We start from the raw sequence: 25706 nt of genomic DNA, 5'->3' as shown, positions 1-25706 counted from the left end.
ATCCAGGAGGCTGAGCTGGTAGCAAGCCGAGATCATGCCACTACACTCCAGCCTGTGTGACAGAGCAAGACTCTGTCTCAAAAATAACAACAACATCGAAAGACAATCGAGCACATGTTCACAAGTTTGTCAGAAATAATACTTGTCAAACTAATGTGAGCACGGCATGGTATAAAGAAGTAATCAGATGTAATACTACGGTTAACAAGACTTCCCTTTTGAAAAGGTTTTTGTTTTGTTTTTTAGGGAGGGGACAGAGTCAAGCTCTATCACCCAGGCTGGAGTGTAGTAGTAAGATCTTGGCTCACTGCAACCTCCACCTACTGGGTTCAAGTGATTCTCATGCCTTAGCCTCCTGAATAGCTGGGACTACAGGTGTACACCACCACGCCCAGTTAATTTTTGTATTTTTAGTAGACACAGGGTTTCACCGTGTTGGCCAGGTTGGTCTCCAATTCCCGACCTCAGGTGATCTACCTACACTGGCCTCCCAAAGCGCTGGGATTATAGAGGTGAGCCACCACACTTGGCCTGAATCAGATTTTGAACTAAGTTCTAAGTGAGAAGGCCTATATGGTTCGCAACAATAGGTTAGTCTATGCAGAGAAACTGGAAGGTTCAAGAGCACTGAAGCAGAACTACCTGGAGGCAGAAAAAGATTCCGATGTGTTTCATAAGAGTCCTCATAAGGTTTTTAAATAAAAAGTTTTATATTAGCACATTTTGTGTAGACGAAATATTTGAACCTTAGACTACATATACAATCACAGTTATCAAGGTAATGACATAAAAGTAATACCATCAAGCCTGATATTCTTAGTTATAAATTAAGCTATACAGCTTTGCAGCTTTTATATTAAGTATGTATAACAAATGGGGAAAGAAACAACTTCACATTAAGGGAAAATGCCCTTATAATTTAGGATTCAATAAAGCTAACTATAAAAGGGCTTAAAATGACAGAAAGTAGAATCACTGTGAGCCTCTAACTTTAAATAAACAACTATTACTTCCATAAAACAAGGTGAGTTTTTTCCCTCTAACATTAAGTAAAAATACCTGATAGAGCTTATTTCCAGAAACCAATCATTCACAGGAGAGCACGGATTTCGTAAGAAAATAAGGTGATGACCTCATCTTTCAATGGTAATACATGTGCATGCAGATGGATTAAAAGAGCACAGGAGAAACACAAGTACTGGTGTAGTTTCCCATGCACTTACCTGCATCTGCTGTTTGAGCTCCCTGGCCAAGACACCGTCCTGAAGGGCATTCTCCCGATGAGAGGCATCAGCAAGCACATTCACTGTGGTCTCTGCTTCTTGGATCCACTTTAGGAAGTTCTCCAGATCTCTGCGGGAGGCCTGCACCATCTTCCACTCAGCCTCCAAGGCATTCTGTCTGTCAGCAACACTGAAAGTAACAATATGACAGCACAGCTCCATTACAGTGTGACATTCCACATCATCTACCCTCTAAATAAAAATCTAACAGGTAGCCCCAAAGGACCTTTTTTTTTTTTTTTTTTTTTTTCCTGAGGCCACCAGCATGCCAGTGTTCAGGGCCCAAAAATCCCTTTTTTCATAGCAAAACTGAAACTGAAAGGTCTTTCCAAAAAAAAAAAAAACTTTACTCAAATCCAATGGAAAAATGATAGAAACTATACACAACATAAAAGTAGCTACATTTACAAAGCAGCAACCTTGATAAATGACTGACCATGGACACAGCACAGAGCTTACCAGTCCCAGATCCCCTCTCTGTGTTAGGGGCTGGTTCAGACCTTTTATTCAAGTCACCATAGGTAACTGGGAGATGTATTTGTATGTGTCTTGAATAATCCTTAGTGGAGGGGTCAGGTGAATTGTGAAAACAGTGAAAAAGGGAGAGCCAGAAACATTTTAAAATCAGATCCATATCATAAAGTAATTATAACTACATTTTACATCTCATTATTGAAAATTAAATTATTCCACCATATATTGTAAGTCAATACAAAAGGCAATTGTATTCGTTCAGTCACTAAATCCTACCACTCTTTTAAGGATTAAATATTCACACAGTCAGTGACTAAATGAATTCTAGGAAGAAATAAAATCTGAAGAAATATTTAAGATAAAAATAACTGAAACAGCTGACTTTATATATTTTAAACAATTCATATAAATACAAATTGTTTTATTTAGTAATATTTAGAACACATTGGACAAATGAGCTTCTATAAACTCTTCATTAAATCTACATCAAAATTAGAACACAGAGCTATCTTGCAGTTATACGAGTTAAGAGATACACACACCTGTAAATTCAACATTTAAAACTTTATATACTTCATAGCTCTCTAATAAGAAAACAACTCAATTTTAAAAATTAGTATCAACAATTTCACTCCTAGGTTATTTCAATCCAAGAGAACTGGAAACTTATTTCCACACAAAAACTTGTACACAATTCTGTACAGCAGCATTATCTATAATGGCCAAGTAGTAGAATCAACTTAAATTGAGAGAGAAATTAATGCACAAAATACACTATAACTATACATAGAATATTATTCACCCATAAAAGGGGATGAAGTACTGACACATGCACGACATGGATGAACCTTGAAAACATTACGCTAAGTGAAAGAAGGTGGACACAAAAGGCCACATAGGGTGAAATTTCCATTTACAAAAAATTTCCAAAATGGGTAAATTCATACAGAGAAAGCAGATGACGTGTTGGCTAGAACTGCATGGCGGAGGACAATGGAGGTTGACTTACTCATGGTATGGGGGTTCTTTGGAGGATGACAAATTTTCTGAAATTAAGAGTAGTGATGAATGCCAAACATGGTGAATATACTAAAAATCACTGAGTTGCACACTTTAAAAGTGTGAATTTCTTAATATAGCAGTGAATTTTGTAATTCCCTTATCTGTAGGAGATACATTTCAAGATCCCCAGTGAATGCCTGAAACCACAAATAGTACAGAACTCTATACCATGTTATATATACCATGTTTTTTCCCATACGTACACACCTACTTTTACATTATAAATTAGGCACAGTAAGACATTGATGATAATAACTAATAATAAAATAGAACAATCATAACAATATGCTGTGTAAAACTTCTGTCAATGTGATCTTCCTCTCCCTCAAGATTTATGTTTGTATATACCACAGGTAACTGAAACCACAGCAAGCAAAACCACGGATAAGAGGGACTACTATATACAAATTGTATCTGAGTAAAAACCAGTGTATCTAATAGACTTTATTTACATGTATTACCTACTATCCATCTACTCATGCATCCATCTATCTGTCCTTCTATTTGTATATATACTTAGAGAAAGAAATGTCTGGAATATTAACTTAATATTCTAACAGTTATTTCTGGGCGCTGGGACTTAAGTTGGTTTACTTTCCTATTTGTACTTTGTGGCATTTTTTGATTTTATAACAATGCAGTATCTTTTATTAACATATCTTTTTTTAAAATGGGCAAAAGATTTAAACCTATTACCATAGATGTTTAGATGGCAAGCAAATGAAAACATGCTCAGCACATTCATCATTAGAGAAATGTAAATTCAAACCACAAAGAGACATTGCTTCATGTTAAAATGGCTTTAAGAAAATGACTATACCAAGGGTTGGTGGGAATGTGGAGTAACTGCAATTCTCATACATTGCAGGTAAAACGACAGCCATTTTGAAAAACAGCTGGCAGTTTGTTATAAAGTTAACCACGAATTTGTGATACAACTCAGCAATCTTACCCCTAGGCATTTATCCATGAGAAACAAAAAAACACACATCTAGACTGGGCACAGTGGATCATGCCTATAGTCCTAGCACTTTGGGAGGCCAAGGCAGGCAGATTAATCGAGGGCAGGAGTTCGAGACCAGCCTGGACAACATAGTAAAACCCCTTCTTCACTAAAAATACAAAAATTTGCTGGGTGTGGTGGAGCACGCCTGTAATCTCAGCTACTTAGGGGGCTGAGGCAATGAGAATTGCTTGAACTCAGGAGTCAGAGGTTGCAGTGAGCCAAGATTGTGCCACTGCACTCCAGCCTGGGTGACAGAGTAAGACTCTTGTCAAAAAACAAGCAAACAAACAACAACAACAAAAAACGTGTCTACATAAAATCTATATGCCAGTGTCTATTGTGGCCTTATTGATAATGGCCAAAAACTAAAAACAATCCAAATATCAACTGGTATTACATACAGATAGACAAAGTTTGCTACAGTGATGCAATGGAATACTACTCCACAAAAAAAATAAGCAAACCACTGATACATGCAACAACATGCATGGATTCTCACATGCATTCTGCTAAGTCAAAGAAGCCAGACACAAAAGACTACATACTAAGATTCTGTTTATATGACTTTCTGGAATGTCATCACTTCATCCTATCATTTACTTCTTAACCTGCAGAAAGAATTTAAATTGCCTCACCTGGAATTTAATTTCCTCCATAATTGATCCCAGTTTACTTTCCCAACTTTATCCCCTACTTTGCTTCAATAGTCTGTTTAGGTAATAGTGGTGTGCTCCTTTACCTCTAGAATATTCATAATATTGTGTCCACATGAAAATGTTATATCCATATAAAAATGACCTGATGAACCTCTCCATTTATTACAATCCTACCACTGCTTTAAGGGTTAAGGACTACCTTTTCCGGAACATTCCATCCCAGTTAGGTTTCCTTGTTATGAGTTCATAAAAGATCAATAATCTTCTTCGAACAACAATTAATCACATGGATCCTGGGAAAAGGCCTTGAATGATGAACTTGTTTCACTTTCAAATTGTATTCTAACTACATTATATAGTTTTCTTACCTTTCCACCCATTCTATCATCAACTCTCCTTCAGCAGAATTTGTTATATTTCCATATCCTGAGTCCTATTTATATTATTGTAAGTATTTACAGAATGATAATCTTTCCACATTATGGCTTTATTTTATTTTATTTTATTTTTGAGGTAGAGTCTTGCTCTGTCACCCGGGCTAGAGTGCAGTGGCATGAGCTTGGCTCACTGCAACTTCTACCTCCTGAGTTCAAGTGATTCTCCTGCCTCAGCCTCCCGAGTAGCTGGAATTATCAGCACATGCCATAACACCTGGCTAATTTTTGTAGTTTTTTTAGTAGTGATGAGATTTCACCATGTTGACCAGGCTGGTCTCAAACTCCTAACCTCAAGTGATTGGCCCAACTTGGCCTCCCAAAGCACTGGAACTACAGGCATGCGCACATAAAAAACTGGGCAAAGGATGTGAACAGACACTTCTCAAAAGAAGACATTTATGTAGCCAACAAACATATGAAAACAAGTTCATCATCACTGGTCATTAGAGAAATGCAAATCAAAACCACAATGAGATATAATTTCATGCTAGTTAGAATGGCAATCATTAAAAGTCAGGAAACAACAGATGCTGGAGAGAATGTGGAGAAATAGGAACGCTTTTACACTGTTGGTGGGAGTATAAATTAGTTCAACCATTGTGGAAGACAGTGGGGCAATTCCTCAAGGAGCTAAAACCAGAAATACCACTTGACCCCGCAATCCCATTACTGGGTATATACCCAAAGGATTATAAATCATTCTACTCTAGAGACACATGCACATGTATGTTTATTGCAGCACTGTTCACAATAGCAAAGACTTGGAATCAACCCAAATGCCATCAATGATAGGCTGGATAAGGAAAATGTGCCACATATACACCGTGGAATACTATGAAGCCATAAAGAAGAATGAGTTCAAGTCCTTTGCAGGAACATGGATGAAGCTGGAAACCATCATTCCCAGCAAACTGACACAAGAACAGAAAACCAAACACCGCATGTTCTCACTCTTAAGTGGGAGTTAAACAACGAGAACACATGGACACAGGGAGGGGAACATCACATACCAGGGCGTGTCAGGGATGGAGAGCAAGGGGAGGGAGAACATTAGGACAAATATCTAATGCATGAGGGGCTTAAAACCTAGATCATGGGTTGATAGGTGCAGCAAACCACCACAGCACATGTATACCTGCACGTTCTGCACATGTATCCCAGAATTTAAAGTAAAAATTTGAAAAACTAAAATAATAAAAATAATCGAATTGATTATAAAAAATAGGTCCTACATACCATTTTTCAAGAAGCTCCCAGATATCCCCCACAGAACTTAGTTTGCCAATCAAGGAGGAGGAAGATATAAGAAACGTAAAGAAGAGATCCGACCCAGGGAGAAGCAAAGGGACTCTCCTGTTAATGGTGAGAGGAGATCACAGAAAAGAGGGCGTGAATCCACACTGGAGCAGGTAAGGGCTGTCTTCAGCATTGCCACCACTCAGTATTCCTGTTTTAACGTGATGAAACTTACAAAGGATACACTCAGACCAAATGTGGAAATCATCCCCAAACAAGAAAGCAAATAAAAAAAAAAAAAAAAAAAAAAAAAAAAAAAAAAAAGGCAGAAGCAAATGAGTAACACAAAACAGCCATGAGATCCAAGAAATAAAGATTCTAAACTAGGAGCAAAGCAATGCAAATACCCAGTATGATGGCTGTGCAGCAGGCCTAGGAAGCATGTCTCCAGAAGAGATGTCACCAAGGAATGATATTAGAAGTGATAGCCTGCTTAATGTGATTGGCTTTGTGGAAAATTGTACTGTCAGGTCACTAGAAAATGTGGGAGGAATTTGCAGTAGGTGCAAAGAAAACTAGGCATATAAAAATAAGGAAATTATTAATTTTAGATAAACACAGAGAAAACAAAATTATAGTAAACCTCAGTTTTCAGCTGGTAATAATGTTTAGACAGGCATAATAATGTCAACACTGTATATTTACTTACCTAAAATACAACGATGAAGCAGGAAAAAGAACAGTAGCATCCCAAAGCAACTTCCTATGTATTTACCAAAATATGATGTCAAAAGACAATGTCTAATACTGAAGAATTGAAAGATAATGGTATACTCATTTTATTTAGAATGTGGAAATGTAAAAATGATATAAGAAGAAGGTAAAGAGAATAGTTGTCTCTAGGAAGGGAACTGCGGTGAGTCGAGGGAGAAGAACTATATTATGTTATAAACCTTCAAGTGCCATATGGTTGTTGTTTATTTTGTAATCATAGGTGAATACTTTTTCAATTTTAAAATTTAGAAGTTACCCACTAGAATTTGAGTGGTTGTTGCTGGTGGTGTTTTATCCTTCCCCAAGCCCTGCCCATATTTTCTATTTTTAAAACATCAACAGAAATATTAAGAATGACCAAATGAAATCTGTGCTAAAAAGCCACTAGGAAACAAAGATTAAAGGAGTATACATGTGCAGTTAATCCACTACGAACAAGAGATTCTCTTTTAAGAACATGCACTACATAAAATGTAGTCATTAAAACATTTAATGAAGTCGAACACCTTGATTTCCCATAATCAGAATTCTTTTTCATTACTTAAGAATATTCATGTGCACATAATAGGGTATAGGGCAACAGCTAATGTAAAAAGAGATCATTACAGATTAATTCTATTAAATCCTGAGAATGCCCAGACTAGGGAAAAGGACACAAATGTCTAAGAACACAAATGGTAAACGCAGAGGATTCTCTTCATATGAGAGATATTTAGATACCTAGCAAGTATAAAGGGCCAGGCTAGGAGGGGAGGTAGACAACCTAAGCTCACACTTCAAAGGAAAACTGAGCTAAGAGGACATGAGCATTTGGCCTCAGACAGTACTCCACTGGGCAGAGCAATTCCAGGAGCACACTTCGATGACAAGTGGAACAGTCTCAATCCAGAGGCTAGAGCATCTATTGACAAATTATCTATTGATCATCAGTGGGAAAAGAGATACTATTTTAAAATATTCACTTTCTAGGAAACTTTGATGTCAACTTTGTTGATTGTATAAGCAAAAGAATATGAATTTTGGATGAAGGTAGACAAGGCTCCATTACTCACTAGCCACGAGTGCTTGAGCAAGAACTGTTTTCATCATTCCTAAACTCTGCCTGATACACAGTTTTCCATGATCGGACTCTGGCTCACCCCCGCAGAAAGCATTTTCCCACTCCATGCTTCATACATTATTTATCTACAAAAATGAACTAATTGTTATTATTATTATTTTGAGACGGAGTTTAGCTCTTGTTGCCCAGGCTGGAGTGCAATGGAGGGATCTCGGCTCACCACAACCTCCACCTCCCATGTTCAAGCAATTTGCCTGCCTCAGCCTCCCAAGTAGCTGGGATTACAGACGTGCACCACCACGCCCTGCTAATTTTTTTTTTGTATTTTTAGCAGAGACAAGGTTTCTCCAGGTTGGTCAAGCTGGTCTCAGACTCCTGACCTCAGGTGATCCACCAGCTTCAGCCTCCCAAAGTGCTAGATTACAGGCGTGAGCCACCATGCCAGGCCAATGAACCAATTATTAATCCTCCAAGAGGTCACTGTCTCTGTCACATCCAGAACTTTATCTTTTACTTTTTGTAACCTTAAATATCCTCCTGCCTCCCACCTCCAGCCTGCACTAATTTTCCCCATTCCACCTGGTTAACTTCTACTGGCCCTCCAGACCCGGGTGCAAATGCTTTCCAAAACCATGGTGCCTTTCCTAAGGCATCCCACAGTTTCCCCTACCATGGCTGTTGGTGTTTCATTGCTGCTATTATAAATGACCACAGACTGTGTGGCCTAAAGTAACACAAGTTTATTATCTTACAGTTTTGAAGGTCAGTGTTCAAGACAGGTCTCCACTAGGCTAAAATCAAGTTATCAGCAGGGCTACACCTATTTCTGGAGAGTCTAGGGGTGAATCTGGTTCCTCTTGTTTTCCGGCTTCTAGAGGCTGCCACATTCCTTGACTCGTAGCCATTTCCTTCACCTTCAAATCCAGCAACAGCAGGTGAAGTCCTCACATCACATCTCTCTGACCCGCTCTTCTGCTACCTCCTCCACTTTTAAGGACTACTGGGATGAGATGGGGCTCACCCAGACAATCTAGAATAATCTCTTTGGGGGACACTTTTTTGCCTTCTTCATTGTATCTCTGATTATGACTGTAAGCAATTGTTTTCTTGTCTGTTTGAAGCTGTTGCTCATCAATGCACCTGGTAGGACCAGGACCTACATACAGTAGCAACTCAACAAGTATTAATTGAATAAACTAATACAGCAATAGGAAAAACATCTCCATATTGCAGCAATATTATAAGGAGAAAATGAGATATACACATATAAATGTATCAATACAGAGTGAATACTTAATAAATATTTTCCCTAACCTCATGTATGAATTTGGTGAAATACTAGGAAATTAATTTTGCTTATTGCATGCAAATGTGCAATTTAATGATAGGTGTCCTGGAATTTTTTCGACGCACATATAGCTGGCATCAAATTTTTGTCATAAACTTAACTACTAAAAATAATGACCATACTAAAAGCCAAACCCTACTTATAGCAGTCCCAATGGTCTTCATATTTTTATAATGAATATACATGTTCAAATTTAAAATCATAGTTTATACATGTTAATTTATATTCTGATTTTTGAAATTAATGTAATTTATATAAAATTTCTAATAAACTATAGTTCAGTTGTTTCCTCCACCTCCAGTTTATTTTTCTTATCTTTGAATATTAGCTCCTAAGCTAGAGTATGGTATATTCAATATTACAAGATCTTTTATCCCTTCTCAAGGAATTTCACATGATTTATTATAATATCATAAGTCAATAAAACCACTGAAATTAGAGTCTCAGGAACATGTATTCATACTTTATTACACAGGCTAATAAACTACCATTAATGCCATTTGTACATTGCTCTCAGAAGAAAGCAACCTAATTCTATCACCTCCACAATTTACTAGCTGTATGTTTTAGGGTTCTAATCTCCAATTTATTTTTTTCATTCTTAAAATAAGGGGCTTGTACTGGATCAGTAAATGACCCATTTCAAAATCCCCAGAGATCCTTTTAAAACTATATAATCCATCACAGAAATTACAAAACCTACAGGAAGCATTCCTCTACACTCATCTCCATCCCTAGCTTCAAATTCAGCTTCATTAACAATTGCTGCATGTAAATGAAAGGTGACTGACGGGAATAGATGAGCAGTGTGCTGATCCCAAAAAAGGTTGGGAAGCATTAACGTGGAAGATTTCCAAAATCACACCCAGCACTGAAATTGCATTTGTCTTTGATTCTTAATGTAGACTTTATATTTGGCAGTTCTGACTGTATTGAGAAAAGTAACAAGATAATACAGGGGAAAGAATACTGTTATAGGAAAAAAAAAACGATCTTAAGCTTAGGAAGTTGTGGCTAGAAGACAAAGGCAAAGAAAGTTTTAAAAAAATCTTTTGTTAAATCTACAAATCACAAAGAACACTGATAGGCTAAAAATCTAAAGGTAGAACATTTTAAGTTTAGAGGGTTAACATTGGCAGAAATAAATTTTTTTACTTCAAACAGAAGTGACAGAATATAAAAGTCTTTACTGCAAGATATGACATGGACTAAAAATATAAATAGCTTCCCATAAAAGATTTAAGGACATCCACAGTGACAGATTTATAATAGTTTACATTAGAGGGAAGTACATATATTTTTAAATGTAAATGTATAGCTTTTTAAAGACATTTTTGTAATAAAAGCAGCTATGATACTCTATAGCCTATAGACATTATTCATAACATAATAAAACATGACCAGCCACATAACTCCCTTTTTAAAATGTTATTTTAAAGATGTTAAATAGTACCTGATATTTTAAGCTACAAGATATATTAATTGTACATTTGCTTACAATTGGTCAAAAGGGTATCTGAACATGAGTAGACATGGCTCTCTTTTTGAAGAGTTTAATGGAAAAGAGCATCTTAGGAAACCCATCGAAGTGTGTTGCCAAATTTTGGTGAGCTTAAAAGGTGTCCTTTACATTAATATAAGACTTAAATACATTTATCTCTTTTAGAATGAAAAACAGGAGCATCAGTAGTTTGAGTGGCAGGTAGAAAACTTACAGTGAAACAATTCTTTAAGCTTTTCAATGAGTACCTTCACAAGGTAATTTTGTTCTTTTAAATAAACTGGAAAATACATTAAAGCATACTGTCGGAAAAAATGCAGTTGAAACGAAGAGTTATGTAGAGGATAGGTTGTCACCATGACATTTGCAAATTCACTTCATGGGACTCAAGGAGACCCTGTCCTAAGCTGCCAGGCCCCATTAACACCCCACCACAACTCCTTGCTGCTATCCCATAATCCCTGCCCACAGCCTTGTGAACCCAAAGGAGCATCTCTCCTGGGGCTGCAATTGTCAGGAAATAAATAGTCAAGACCACAGAGCTATTTCCTTGAAAGGATTTCCCTCACCACATCTTATTCCCCCTTTAGCTAAGTCATTACCAGATATCTGGTCTTCATTAGTCAACCAATATTGAACCATAGCTCCAGTACCTTTTCCAGTCTGCTCCAACATACTCCCGCAACCCTTCACCATGCCCTACAGCGCTTCTATTCTAGGATCAGCAGACTCCACTGTACTTTTCATCTCCTCAGACCAATCCCTTTTTGTCTTCACTGAAACAAGCTTCCATAGGACCATTATTTCCTCTGAAAGTTTGTTTTTCCAGAGTATGGTTCTATCGTCCAGGCTGGGGTGCAGTGGCATGGTCACAGCTCACTGCAACCTCAACCTCCCAGGCTCAATCAAACCTATCACCTCAGCCTCACTAGCAGCTGGGACCACAGGCACGTGTCACCACGCCTAGCTAATTTTTGCATTTTTTGTAGAGATGAGATTTTGCCATATTGCCCAGGCTGGTCTGGAACTCCTGGACTCAAGTGATCCACCTGCCTCAGCCTAACAAAGTGCTGAATTACAGACATGAGCCACTGCCTTGGGTCCCCTGGAAACTTTTCATGAAGTTTTTTCCTTTTTCTCTCAGATCCTTCATGCCTCAGTTTGAAGAGTTGGAATAAGGGTCCTCCCTCCTCTCTGCTGCTACCTCCAGGTTATGGTTCACCCATCTTTCAGGCAAAATCCTGCTGTGGAAAGCACAACACATATATCCACTATGTTCCTACATGGAGCTTCAGGTTCAGGGGCACTGCATATATTTATAAAGGTTGACCTCTGCCTCAATGGGAAGCGAAGCTTGAAATCCAACTGAAGCCCTGTTTGCCAAGCCGTAGCCCTAGTGAGGGACTGCACCACGCAGAGAAAGAGACACATTAGACACCATTATGGAGCAGAGGCAATCCTGTTCTCTTCTCATTTCCAAAGATCTTACTCTTTCCTGTTCCATCTTTCTCCCACTTCCATCTGCATTCCTCTTCATTGCCTCATTGAGTAGATGAATGCTATTAAAGGATAGTTCAACAGGGCTACCTTTCTATACATTTAGTAAAATAAACCACAAATAAGCACACATTACTGCCTAGCAACACCATAAAGTTCCCCTAGGAAACTCTCCATCCCACTCACAAAGATCTGACCTTACCCTCAATCCTCTCTCTCCCAACTTCTCTTAGTCCTACCTCCAACCTCACTGACAATGTGCCTGATGAATCATAAAGTTCAGTTCTTGCATGGAGACTCTTTCATCTTCCACTACTAATGGTCTAGTCACATACATCTAAGCTCATCTTCTCACTGCCTTTTCTGGTCATAATGAAAAATGCATGCCAGTTCTTCCTAAACCCACTTCTCTAAATCTCACTATCTTATCTTCTCAAAGCCTTCCCGTCCTCTTTCTTTAGTCCCCTCTGTGTTTAATCACCAGTCTGTCATCTACTGGGTCATTCTCATAAGCACACAAACATGTTTTACTACATTCCACTTTAAGAGAAAAGTCAATCGACTCTCTTTACCCTACAGCCCCCACACTAAGTATTACCCAATCTCTCTGTCCCCCTTCACACAAACTTCTCTAAAGTTGTTTCCACAAACTATTACTACTTCTTCACCTTCATCTCACTCTCTAGCTTCTAGCCTCATTACTTCCTCCAAACTGCTCTTTCCAAAATCACCAGGAATATCCAAGCTGTGGAATTCCCAAAATCGTGTGCTGTGTCATCTTACTTGATTATTCAGCTCAATTCAACCCAGTAGATCATTCTTTCTTAGAAATAATCTTCTCTCTCCATTTCCTCTAAGAGATATTCTCCTCCCTCCACTTCTGAACATGACAAATCTGGAGTTTATTTTCCACTTCACTGGACATTTTTTGAGTCCCTTCTGCTCATTCCTCCATTTTTGCTCAATCACCAAACCTGAGTCTTTATGGACTCAGGCATGCCCTTCTCTTCTTCATCTTCACTCCCTCCCTGGTGATCTCATCCAGTCCCACATGTTCAACCTCCAGTGTGAATTCTGAGAACTCCCAATTCATATCTGAAGTCCAGAACATTTGAGTTCCAGATTTACATACATAATTGGCTATTTAACCTATATACTTAGATATCTAACAGATGTCTCAAACTTGTCAAAACCCAACTTGCAATTTTTGTTCTCCCAAACTCCCACATACTTTCCCAATTTGGTGAATGGTGCCACCACTCATCCTTTTATAAAATGCCATCTTTGATTGTTTCCAAGCCCTTAAGGCATATATCTAATCCACAAAAATGTGTCTTCTATTTCCAAAGCATATCACAAAAGTACCATCTTCTGTCCATCATTGCTGGCGTACAATAGCCACGGGGACGGCCATGTCCCAGCTGGAACACAGCCATCACTTCCTTCCTGGTTTTCCCAATTATTCTGCTATATCCACTAGCAACCTATTCTCCACATCAGAGCCAGAGAGAATAAATTTTAGTATACACACATTAGACAGTGTCGCTCCCTTCCGTAACAATTCCAATAACTTTCTATTATACTTCTAATATCCAAACTCCTTCCCATGTGATATGGTTAGGCTTTGTATCCCCACCCAAATCTCATCTTGAATTATCACCCCCATATCCCCATGTGTCAAGGGAGAGACGAGGTGGACATAATTGGATCATGGGGTGGTTTCTTCCACATTGTTCTCATGATAATGAGTGAGTTTTCCACAAGATCTGATAGTTTATAAGGGGCTCCTCCCCCTTTATTTGGCAATTCTCTCCCTGTCACCTTATGAAGAAGGTGCCTTGCTTCCCCTTCACCTTCCACCATGATTGTAAGGTTCCTGAGGTCTCCCCAGCCATGATGACCTGTAAGTCAATTAAACCTCTTTCCTTATCCAGTCTTGGGCAGCATGAAAACAGACTAATACACCATGTCTTACAAAGTTCAGGATGATCTGGCCTCTGCCTTCCCCTCCTACCACATCTCGAGCTCTAACCATCTTATTCATTATATTTCAATCACATTCTGTGCTCTTTCCCGTCTCATGACTTTTATATTTGCTGTTCACGCTGTAATTTTCTTCAGATGGTTCCTTCTTAACCTTCAGAACCAGCTCAAATGCCAACAAGTTATGCTTTCTAAATTTTTGTTAGTTAAGTCCCTCTCTTACATAGCACCTCTTTAATTTCTCTTGCCTCCAGAACAATCTCCTATAATTATGTGTTATTTTCTTATTTACCACTTACATACATGGCGAGGCTCCCACTATGCAATCAATGTAAGCTTCCTAGGAGCAGGAACAAGGTGTATTTATGGTTGAATCCTTAGGGCTGGTCACACAGCTTGACAAATAGAAAGCTAAATAAATACTTGTTTAACTAGTTGATCAATTAATGGAAAAAGGAACAAATGAAAACCAAATAAAGACTGTGAGCATTGTTTCTGTGGGCAATGGCTCTTTGTTTGATATGGAGCTAAATTTGCTGACAAAATATCTGTTATGCTTGAGTTTGATATTTATAAAATGAAAGCATTAGCATTCATAGGCATTCACCACAAAGACATTGTTGCTGATTTTTTTTCTAAAAAAGAGCAATAAAATGATACTTGAAATATTAAAAAAACATAACAGAAGAGGAAAATATAGAAGACTATAATTTTTATGCTTCTCTTTTTGGCCAGTTTTATTCCAAGCTTGGAAGGGAAAACTGAAAATCAAATGCTAGCAAAGAAAATAAACAAAACAAGTTGAAAAATAAAGGTGATTTTCAGGGAAAGAAGTAAGCTTCCGAGAAGATAAATCAAATTGAATGACCCAAATCTCCAAACCTCATACTGGTGGACTTGCTAGAAGGATAAGACTATCTCTACTCTTCACCTAAGCCCATTGATTTGGGAATGACAGCTGCTACAGCATTCATTTTAGAAGCTTGAAGGCTGAGTCTGGCTGATATCAGGCCTTAAGAAACAATCCCAATATGTGTATGTTTTACTGATCACTGTTAAAAGGAATTGACCAAATTGAACAAAGAATAAATGCTGAAAAAAAGCTTCATTTTTAGTAATCTACAGGGACAATAAACATCATTACTGAAAAAGTAATAACAGATAGAACTTTCCAAATATACAACAAAATTAATTGGAAAATCAATCAAAATTAAATTTTTGGAAACTAATCTGTTTTCAGAATAGTCACAAATTCAGTCCGTAGTGTACGTGATATTTAAATAAACTTTTGAAAACTATATACATTCCACATGTCTCGCTGGCCATTATTAATGAGTTAATAAACATTAATGAGAAAGATAATACCACGTCAAAAGAAGAAAATAAAATTTCCTTACGGGATAAATCTGTACTTGTGCTTCTCACATTAAATAACTGTGTCTTATGAACAGACACTTCCCAAAAGAGGACATCTATGCAACAAACATATGAAAAAAAAGCTCAACACCACTGAGCATTAGAGAAATGCAAATCAAAACCACAATGAGATACCATCTCACGCCAGTCAGAATGACAATTATTTAAAAATCTGGAAACAACAGATGCTGGTGAGGCTGTGGATAAATAGGAATGCTTTTATGCTGTTGGTGGGAATGTAAATTAATTCAGCCATTGTGGATGACAGTATGACGATTCCTCAAAGACCTAACAACAGAATTACCATTCAACCCACCAATCTCATTACTGGGTATATACCGACAGGAATATAAATCATTCTATTATAAAGCTACATGTACATGTATGTTCATTGCAGCACTCTTCACAACAGCAAAAACATGGAATCAACCCAAATACGTATCAATGATGGACTGGATAAAGAAAATGTGGTATATATATACCATGGAATACCCTGCAACCATAAAAAGGAATGAGATCATGTCCTTTGCAGGGACATGGATGGAACTGGAAGCTATTATCCTCAGCAAACTAACACAGGAACAGAAAACCAAACACTGCATGTTCTCACTTATAAGTGGGAGCTGAACAATGAGAACACATGGGCACAGGGAGGGGAACAACAAACACTGGGGCCTGTAGGCAGGGGCCAGGAGGAGGGCGAGCATCAGGATATATAGCTATGCACGCTGGGTTTATTACCCAGGTAATGGGTTGACAGATGCAGCAAACCACCCCGGCACACATTTACCTATGTAACAAACTTGCATGTCCTGCACATGTGTCCTGGAACTTAAATAAAATAAAAATTATCTTATAAAAATAAATAATTATGTCTTTTTTAAATTCTGTACCTTCTCTTCCCAGGATGGTTATTTTTTGCTTTGCATAAAACACTTAAATGCAAGGTAAATTCAGCAACTGTGATAATTCTGCAAACCAAGGAAACTGCATTTTCAAGAAATTTCATCTTAATAAAGATTTAGAATATCTATTCTGCACTCAGAAAAGCAGACAATCAAGTATTTTATCATTAATTAAAGTAGAGTTCAAAATGACTATAGACAGACAACTGATACTGACTCAACATTCTGCTAATTTAACCACAGAAAGTACTGTGCATTTGACTAAAGGCACTGGATTTATTAGAAAGACATTATATGAAAGAGCAGATGACGACAGTTTGGGCTACTTTTCATTGAGCGTAAACCACCTACCAAGAACTTTTATACATAAATTTTGATCTTACAACAACCCTATATATTAGACATGTTCTCCACTTTAGAATCAAGGAAATGGAGACCCAGCGAGTTAACTTGCTACAGGTTCACACAGAAGGTAAGTACGTAAGTTGGGCTTTTAACCAAGGATTGCCCAATACCATACACACTGTGCTTTCTGTTCTGCCTGTACAAACCTAGAAATACCTTAACAGAGGCACGGTAAAACGACTTCATGGGATAAGGACAAGGAGAAAAAGACAGAGTAATTAGTGATTTCTAAGAAATTGTTTATAGCACACAGTTATACTGTCTCATTTCCTTTATAATACTTCAGCACATACAGGTATATATATATGCCTGTATATGCATGCATGTGGAATCAAACACATCTATACATACAGTTATACATGTGTATATACATGCATCGTGTGTGTGTGTGTGTGTATACATACACACACAAAATGTTATTTTAGTCCTAGAATGCCAAAATATATACAGGTAAAATAGCCTTTCAGACCCAAATCAGGCATCCACACTAACTGTACTATAAAAACCTTTCAACAATCACTATCTCAACTGGCACTAGAAAATTTGTTAATTAGCATTAAGAGATGGAAGGAAAAAAAAGTTGTAAGTAAAAAAATAGTAGTGGTCAGAATATATAGATTAGTTAGAAACATCAGAAACAGCCTGCTGTTCAAAGAATCCAAAAAAATCAGGGCTCAGTTGTGTTTCAAATTAAGATTTCTTTGTACATTAGAAAACTAATATGAAAGTAACTATATTAACTACAACCCCTGAGCAGGGTCTGGGGAAGCAATCAAACACATTAATATTTCTGCTGCAAGGAACAAGGCTATTCATACTAACCAGAATAAATAAAGACTTTAATAAACAGCCCCATGGTAATTCAAAGCTTTCTGTTATCTGAGCTGTTTTTAGATTTTGGCATTGCAGATAAGAGATTGTGGACCTAAAATTGTGAATAGCCATATTATTTAGGCTAACTGCAATTCATACAAAACATTTCCTTTGAAAGCTGATATTAAACTTCACACATTATGCTGCACTAACAGTATTCCATGTGCAAGTCTAACAACCCTTCACCCCTCAAAATTTGGCTGACAATGACACATAGACAAAATAGGTTAGAAGACAAGAGGGCAGCAATGGTAAAAATGCCTCTCAGCAGCCATTAGAGGGGTGTGATGGCCACGTGCTGGAGTGCATTACATTATTCATAAAAAAAGGCCCCCATATCTTTCATCTGATCTGGCTTCTAAACTCAACACAGATAAGAATCAGTAAACGGAATTACAGATTGAATTGAGAGGCGGTACACAAAGCAGGCACCAAGAATGTCAGCAACGGCTGACAGTCTGATTCAAAGAAGAAAAAATGGAACTGTTTTTAGAGACGGTAAGAGCCTGACTTGCCAGTCAAGTTTGAATTCCAGTCCCAGGACTGCCATTATAAGCTGTGTGATCTTGAGTCGTTCCTTAACTTCTCTGTACTTCAGTTTATTCATCAACACAGGGCTAATAAAAATGACGCCTCTCTCCTGTGGTTGTGGTGAAGATTAAATGAAAGGATGTGTGTGAAGAGCTTAGTACCGTGCCTGATAATGAATCAGTACTCAAAATTTACATGCACAAAACAAAGCCCGAAATCTCACAAAGTATAGCCGCCTGAATGAATTTACTGCCAATTCTTCAGAACTCAGAGCATGAAGAGCATTACCATTTAGTATAGAGAAATATCATCCTGACTGTGCTCCATGACTTTGCACATCATTTAACTTCTCTGAGCCTGAGAACATTAGATTAGACCATGTATTCTCAACAGAAGTAATAAATGGTTATTTCTTTTCAGAAGGAGGGTGAAAAAAATGTACTCTTTTTATGTATAAAGTATAACCATACAGTACACAGTGTATCATGGTATTAAAATTTCATGGGGGAGATGGGTCTACAAAGGCTCCTTAGGGAAGTGATAATGTAAAAACAGGTTGAGAAACACTGGTTCAGAAGAACTGTAAATCCGTTCAAGTTCCTTAATTCTATCTTCGCAGCAGTAACACCAAGAATTCAAAAAAAAAAGTTAAATACACATTCACAAACTTTAAGAAGGCAAAGAAAGATTAACGCATTCTACAAAGAAGTTCATTTAAAACAGTTAAAAATTGTAAATATTTACAATATTTTTTCACTGTGTTTAAAAGGGAAAACTCTCTTTATATACAGAAGCCCTAGTTGTCATTCATGAAGGGATCCCATGAGCCAATTTTGTTCTGTTTTCCCTGCTTTATAGATAACACTATACCTAAATCATGTCTAAATATTAATATAATTACTTATTTCCCCTCCCAAAATGCAGAGAGTAAACAGAACAAGGACATCCACTTGTAACTACAAAGGAACTGGAACAGCATGTTTGCCTTAGCTATGATAAATGAAAAATCACCTTGCAATATAACTCATTTTTAACTGCCTCTTCCATCTAATCCAACTACTGCTGTAGGCTGTCTTAAAATATTTACAAAGTAAAAGCAAAAAAGAAAGAATTGGAGGTGCTAAATAAAGCAGGCCACACATTCCTAAGGGATCAATTTTTCTGGTATTGTTTACAGCAAAAACAAAGTCCTAATTCTCATACATGGAACTCTGGAAACACAAAGAGAAAGTATATTTAAGGACCGTATCTCTTAAGGTTGAAGTTCTTCTTTTTTTTTTTTTTTTTTTTTTTTTTGAGACGGAGTTTCGCTCTTGTTACCCAGGCTGGAGTGCAATGGCGCGATCTCGGCTCACCGCAACCTCCGCCTCCTGGGTTCAGGCAATTCTCCTGCCTCAGCCTCCCGAGTAGCTGGGACTACAGGCACGCGCCACCATGCCCAGCTAATTTTTTGTATTTTTAGTAGAGACGGGGTTTCACCATGTTGACCAGGATGGTCTTGATCTCTTGACCTCGTGATCCACCCGCCTCGGCCTCCCAAAGTGCTGGGATTACAAGCGTGAGCCACCGCGCCCGGCTTCTTAATTCACCTTCTTCCCCACCTTAGTTATGATATCCTTACTATATCCAAATAATCTATTACAATAAAAGAGAAAAGTTTGATTTTCTGCTTTTGTGTCAGTTTGCTGAGAATGATGGTTTCCAGGTTCATCCATGTCCCTACAAAGGACACGAACTCATCATTTTTGATGGCTGCATAATATTCCATGGTGTATATGTACCACATTTTCCCTGTCCAGTCTATCATCCATGGGCATTTGGGTTGGTTCCAGGTCTTTGCTATTGTAAACAGTGCTGCAATAAACATTCATGTGCATGTGTCCTTAGAGTAGAACGATTTATGACCACCTGCGAAGTTTTGTATTTGCTAACCCAATCTTATCTTCTCCAGTATCCTAGGTATATCTAACAACACATTCAACTTCACATTCTGCCCCATAATTCTCTTCTTTGAGTTTTCAGAGCTTTCGAGATTCTAACTAAAAATAACATTCTGGAAATGTACAAAACTTCTCCCTGTCAAAATGTTATTAAATGTTTGGCCATACTTTATTAACAGGAATATAAAGGTCTCTAATACCCCATTTTATTCATGGCAAAACAGACGTGTTTTGATACGAAATTAGTTTTCAGACAGTTGCATTTTAGTAGAAAAAGATGTGTGCAATTTCACTTAAACACAGGCATTCCCAGTACTATATGCAGGAAGTAAACATCTTTTTCTACTAACGATGGAATATAAATATGCAATCTTAAAAAGATGCTAATCATTGTTTATAGTTTCTCAGATTCTAGGTGTTCGAGTGACAGAAAATTCTCTTGTAAACACATATTCTATTTTGGGCTGTTCCAGATACTCTGACTAGACAAAGTAATGGGAGAAAAGATAGTAAATTAACTGAAATCCTAAATGCACATAGATTATTTCAGGTATCTAGTGTTGGATCCTTGTGTGTCTGGTCTTCAACTTAGGATGCCGCAACCAAATAGCACACCATTACAATTGCCTTTAGGGATACTCTTACCCTGATGCATCTGTAAACACCTGCCCTCCTCACCATCAGAGTACTGCAAAGTGTATTCTAGGTAATACTGAGAGGGTAAGACAATCAGAACACGTAATCATTGGCAAGGTTTAGGCTTATTAAAAAAAAAAAAACTCCATTGTAAAAATCCAAATACATATGATATAAACATATATTCTGTACAAAGTATGATAATACTAACTCAGCATGTCACAGTATAAAAAAAACATAATAATAAAATGTACTTGCAGCAGCCACATGTTTGGCAGGTTTTCATAAGGAAGCCAAAGCAATCAAATTCTCAACCTGACGATGTACATTCACCTGCCAGGGCTTCAGACTCACCTTTGTTTGAGATTGATCCACGATGTCTTTAAGTACTCTGTGGTTTCTTTCACATTCCTTGTGTCATCACTCCCATAGTCCTCCAGCAGTTTCTGCAGGACATTATCGAATGCCATGATGACACCATCGCCAGGACCCAGTTCTTGAAGCAGTATCTGAGGTGCAAGTGCAGGTCTATTTGTTAGACTTGGTCACTCAGTAATTAGTATAATCAAAACAATAGTACGAAGATTTGGACATGTTTTAGATACAGATATCAAAAGATGAATGACTGGGGACAAACTCTTTCTTATATGTAAGCTTAAACCAAAATTAGTAGAAATACAAAGAAACATGTTAAGAGAGTGGTCAGGTACACAGACGATAATATTACAAGATTATTATCTTTTTCTTTTTGTGATATTTTCCTTCCTCCAACCATTTGCATTTTTCATTCCTTCTGCTGTACTTCTGATCCTTACAGGGATATGCATTATAAAGGAGAGAGAGAGTTCTTGCATACATGCCTGGGAGAAACGTGAATGATCAACAACATGGACGTCTTTTTGTTTTGCCCCTGGATCCCAGGGTGTGTTTACAAAGATAAATGTAATCTTGAATGGATCAAACTGCCAACCAAGGTTTACTGAGAGTTTGCCTAAATACTCAAACTGATGCAGAATTTGTGCACTGGCCCTTGTTCTTTGACACAGGTTTTCAGCCTCCGAGAGTCTCTAGATCAAGACTGTCGCCATGAAATCTAAATGACAACTGAAACTTTTAATATAATGCTTTCTGTAGCATTTGGGAAATTCAAATCACCCTAAAGTTTCAGAAGAAAAGAACCACGCTGCTGATTAGAAAAGAATGTTATCCTATGATGACTGAAACACTGACATCACTTTTAATTGCATTTCTTTAGTTAAGGGGCAGGAGCTTCACTATTACTTGAGAGTCACTTGGTGGAAACCATCAGCAGGTATCCCTAACACAGAGAATGATCCAGAAACGCATATTAACTAGCCATTTGCTTTTAAAATTATAACCAAGGAAAGTCTGCATTTGTGGAGAATAAAAACAAACTTCTACATTTTCAATTGTTTTCTACATATAGTCTCTTAAATTTTTTACAAATATACACTTGTCTTAGGCTAGCTGAGGGTAAATAACTGTTATACCAAACTATAACCTCACAACCAAAATCTCCAATTCAAGAATATTTTATAATTACAGAGAGAATATTAAAAGCACTTTTAAAAATACTACAGTTGTTCAATATTATCAACTCTATAACCGAACTGATGACAGAAAAAGATACTTGCTATTATGAAATTGATAAAAGAGTTTGGGTAAAAAGATATTAAAAGTAACTAATTTTTACTTAGTAAAAGATATCAAAAGTAACTACATCTGATTTGTACACTACAGTAGCCCTCAAATGAAAGTCTCAGAATATTTTATTAATAAAAATAAACTTCAGGATAAATAAGTATGTAAGTAATATGGTTTGGATTTGTGTCCCCAGCCAAGCCTCATGTCCAATTGGAGGGGTCTGGTGGGAGGTGATATTCCCCCTTGCTGTTCCTGTGATAGTGAATGAGTTCTCACGAGATCAGATGGTTTAAAAGTTTGTGACACTTGGAGGTTGAGGCGAGCAGATTACTTGAGCTCAGGAGTTGGAGATCAGCCTGGGCAACATGGTAGAAGCCTGTCTCTACAAAAAATACAAAATTTAGCTGGGTATGGTGGTGCATGCCTGTCATCCCAGCTACTTGGGAGGTTGAGGCAAGAATCACTTGAACCCAAGAGGTGGGGGTTGCAATGAGCCGAGACTGCTCTACTGAACTCCAGCCTGAGCGACAAAGCAAGACAATGTCTCCAATCAATCAATCAATCAATAAAAATCAATCACTTCCCCCTTTGCTCTATCCCTCTCTGTCTTGCTGCCTAGTGAAGAAGGTGCCAGCTTCCCCTTTGCCTTCTGCCATGATTTTAAGTTTCCTGACACCTCTCAGTCATGCTTCCTGTTAAGTCTGCAGAACTGTGAGTCAGTTAAATCTCTTTTCTTCATCAATTACCCAGTCTCAGGTAGTTATTTATAGCAACATGAGAACAGACTAATACAGTATAGAAGGGAGCAAAAGAGGTTCCTGGAATCTTGAAAATGTTCTCTTTCTAGATGCTGATTTGTGGGTGTGTTTCACTTGCAGAAAGTCAGTGAGCTATAAATCTAGGAGACATGTACATTTTCACTTGTTATGCCTCCAGAAATTTTTCAAAAAAAATCTTCCAGATCAAATTCTTCATATAAATTTCAATATACTCTAGGAACTTAGGAAAACACCATGACAGGGTCCTATTGTTAAGAATTACAGTGAACAGGTCCTGGCGTGGTGGCTCATGCCTGTGATCTCAGCAATTTGGTAGGCCAAGGCAGGCAGATCACCTGAGGTCGGGAGTTTGAGACCAGCCTGACCAACATGGAGAAAACCCTGTTCTCTACTAAAAATACAAAATTAGCCGGGTGTAGTGGCGCATGTCTGTAATCCCAGCTACTTGGGAGGCTGAGACAGGATAATCGCTTGAACCTGAGAGGCGGAGGTTGCAGTGAGGCAAGGTTGCACCATTGCCCTCCAGCCTGAGTAACAAGAGTGAAACTGTCAAAGAAGAAGGAGAAGAAGGAGGAGGAGGAGGAGGAGAATTATTACAGTGAACAATAGAAAAAAAACAGTATATCCAACAAAATAATACTGCCATAAAATATCTGATGAGTCTTACTTGGTTATCAGAAATTTGTTTGGTGAGTGGATCCCGTCGGGCTTGCTGAAGAATATAAAGTCGAGCTTCATATTTTCTCATCAGTTCCTCAGTCTCCTCCCTATGGTCATCCCACTGAAGACTGTCAATAATCATGTCCTCAAGCTGCTGCTGTCTTAGCTCAACACCATGCTGGGTGCCATCCCACTGGTTCTTGACCTTTTCCACTGTGGGTAGCATTAAAAAAAAAAAAAATCTCAACACGTAACTCTCAGGAGAAAGAAAAAATGCCAGATCAATTGTATCATAAATAAGACTATAAACAGAAAACAGAAAGAAGGCCAAGTTGATTAATACATTTTAAAGGAATTTTAATACACATCTGCCATCCTATAAAATTGATATATTTCTGAAGCCATGCTTGATTTAAAAAAAAGAAAACTTGAACTCTATTTTCAGTGCTCCAAAACAACTTGCAATAAAATAACTACTATTATAAACTGATATGGCCACAAAATTATGAAGAAAATAATTTTTGATTTAATTTTGTATTTCTAGACCTGGTTTGATGAAGGTATGCTTTAACAGTGCTTCATGACAGAACTTTAAGACAGAGAGACAGTCACTTGTTACCCTCAAAGGAGGTTTTTCTAAGGCAGTCTTGATTTTAGAAGAAAATGAACTGTGTAAGAATATTTTTTGCATCTATTTTGTTGTAGCAAGAAACCTCTCTAAAAGGAATTTTATATGTCCAGGTTCAAGAGAAACACTAAAAGTAAAAGAGAATCAAGTACTATGCACCCAGCAACTCTTCATAAAAATTTCACACTGGCTCTTGTCCTTCCTCTTTGTTTCTTTAGAGTCCTTTCACTCACCATCACCTTCGCTCTCTATTTCTCCTCTTGCTTCCTCTCTTCCCCTTTCTCTATTTTTAACATGGTGTTACGGACACAGAGATCTAGGGAAACTTATTATTATTATTTTTTGAGACAGAGTCTCGCTCCATCGCCCAGGAGTGCAGTGGCACTATCTCAGGTATAAGCGATTCTCCTGCCTCAGCCTCTTGAGTAGCTGGGGCTACATGTGCGTGCCGCCAACACACTGAGCTAATTTTGTATTTTTAGGAGACATGGGGTTTCACCATGTTGGCCAGGCTGGTCTCGAACTCCTGACCTTCTGATCTGCCCACCTCAGCCTCCCAAAGTGCTGGGATTACAGGCATGAGCCATATGCCCAGCTGGAAACTTAAATTTTTTATTAATCACTTCAGAGTCAGTTCATAATCTTGAACTGAAGTACTAATAAATGATAATTCAGCATATCTGCAGAAACCTGCTGATAATAAGTAGGTAGAACATTAAAACCATACTCCTGGAAGATGTTCTGGATGTCAGACAAACAGAAAGGCTATAGTTAAGTACGAGGCCCATGAAGAACATACCTACAAGATAACACTCCAGCTGAGTTACCATGAAACACTCTGGCAAAGTTCTTGGGATAATATATGGTTATAGTAAACCATAAAAGCTGTCAACTGGCCAGGTACAGTGGCTCACACCTGTAATCCCAGCACTTTGGAAGGCCAAGGTGGGC

At 37.8% G+C, this 25706-nt stretch overlaps 1 protein-coding gene across 8 annotated transcripts in view; it reads right to left on the bottom strand.

Moving 5' to 3' along the window:
- Positions 1-425: 425 nt before the first annotated feature.
- The window catches only part of LOC108295491 (utrophin), a 308974-nt gene continuing 283693 nt past the window's right edge, over positions 426-25706 (bottom strand). For 7 of the 8 annotated variants that reach the window (XM_017517718.2, XM_017517721.2, XM_017517719.2 and 4 more), the window contains 3 exons: positions 24135-24340; positions 21378-21532; positions 427-1413 (listed from right to left, as the gene is read on the bottom strand). In XM_017517718.2, coding sequence (XP_017373207.1) covers positions 1134-1413; positions 21378-21532; positions 24135-24340 — 641 coding nt within the window. In that variant the 3' untranslated portion in view covers positions 427-1133. Of the gene's footprint in view, positions 1414-21377; positions 21533-24134; positions 24341-25706 lie in introns of all 8 variants that reach the window. The other variant, XM_017517722.2, reaches the window with a different exon arrangement.

The sequence above is a fragment of the Cebus imitator genome, unplaced genomic scaffold, assembly GCF_001604975.1.
Source record: "Cebus imitator isolate Cc_AM_T3 unplaced genomic scaffold, Cebus_imitator-1.0 Scaffold642, whole genome shotgun sequence".
In the NCBI taxonomy this organism is placed as follows: Eukaryota; Metazoa; Chordata; class Mammalia; order Primates; family Cebidae; genus Cebus; species Cebus imitator.
Note: the sequence above shows the minus strand (reverse complement) of the source record. Positions and strands in the feature narration are given on the sequence as shown.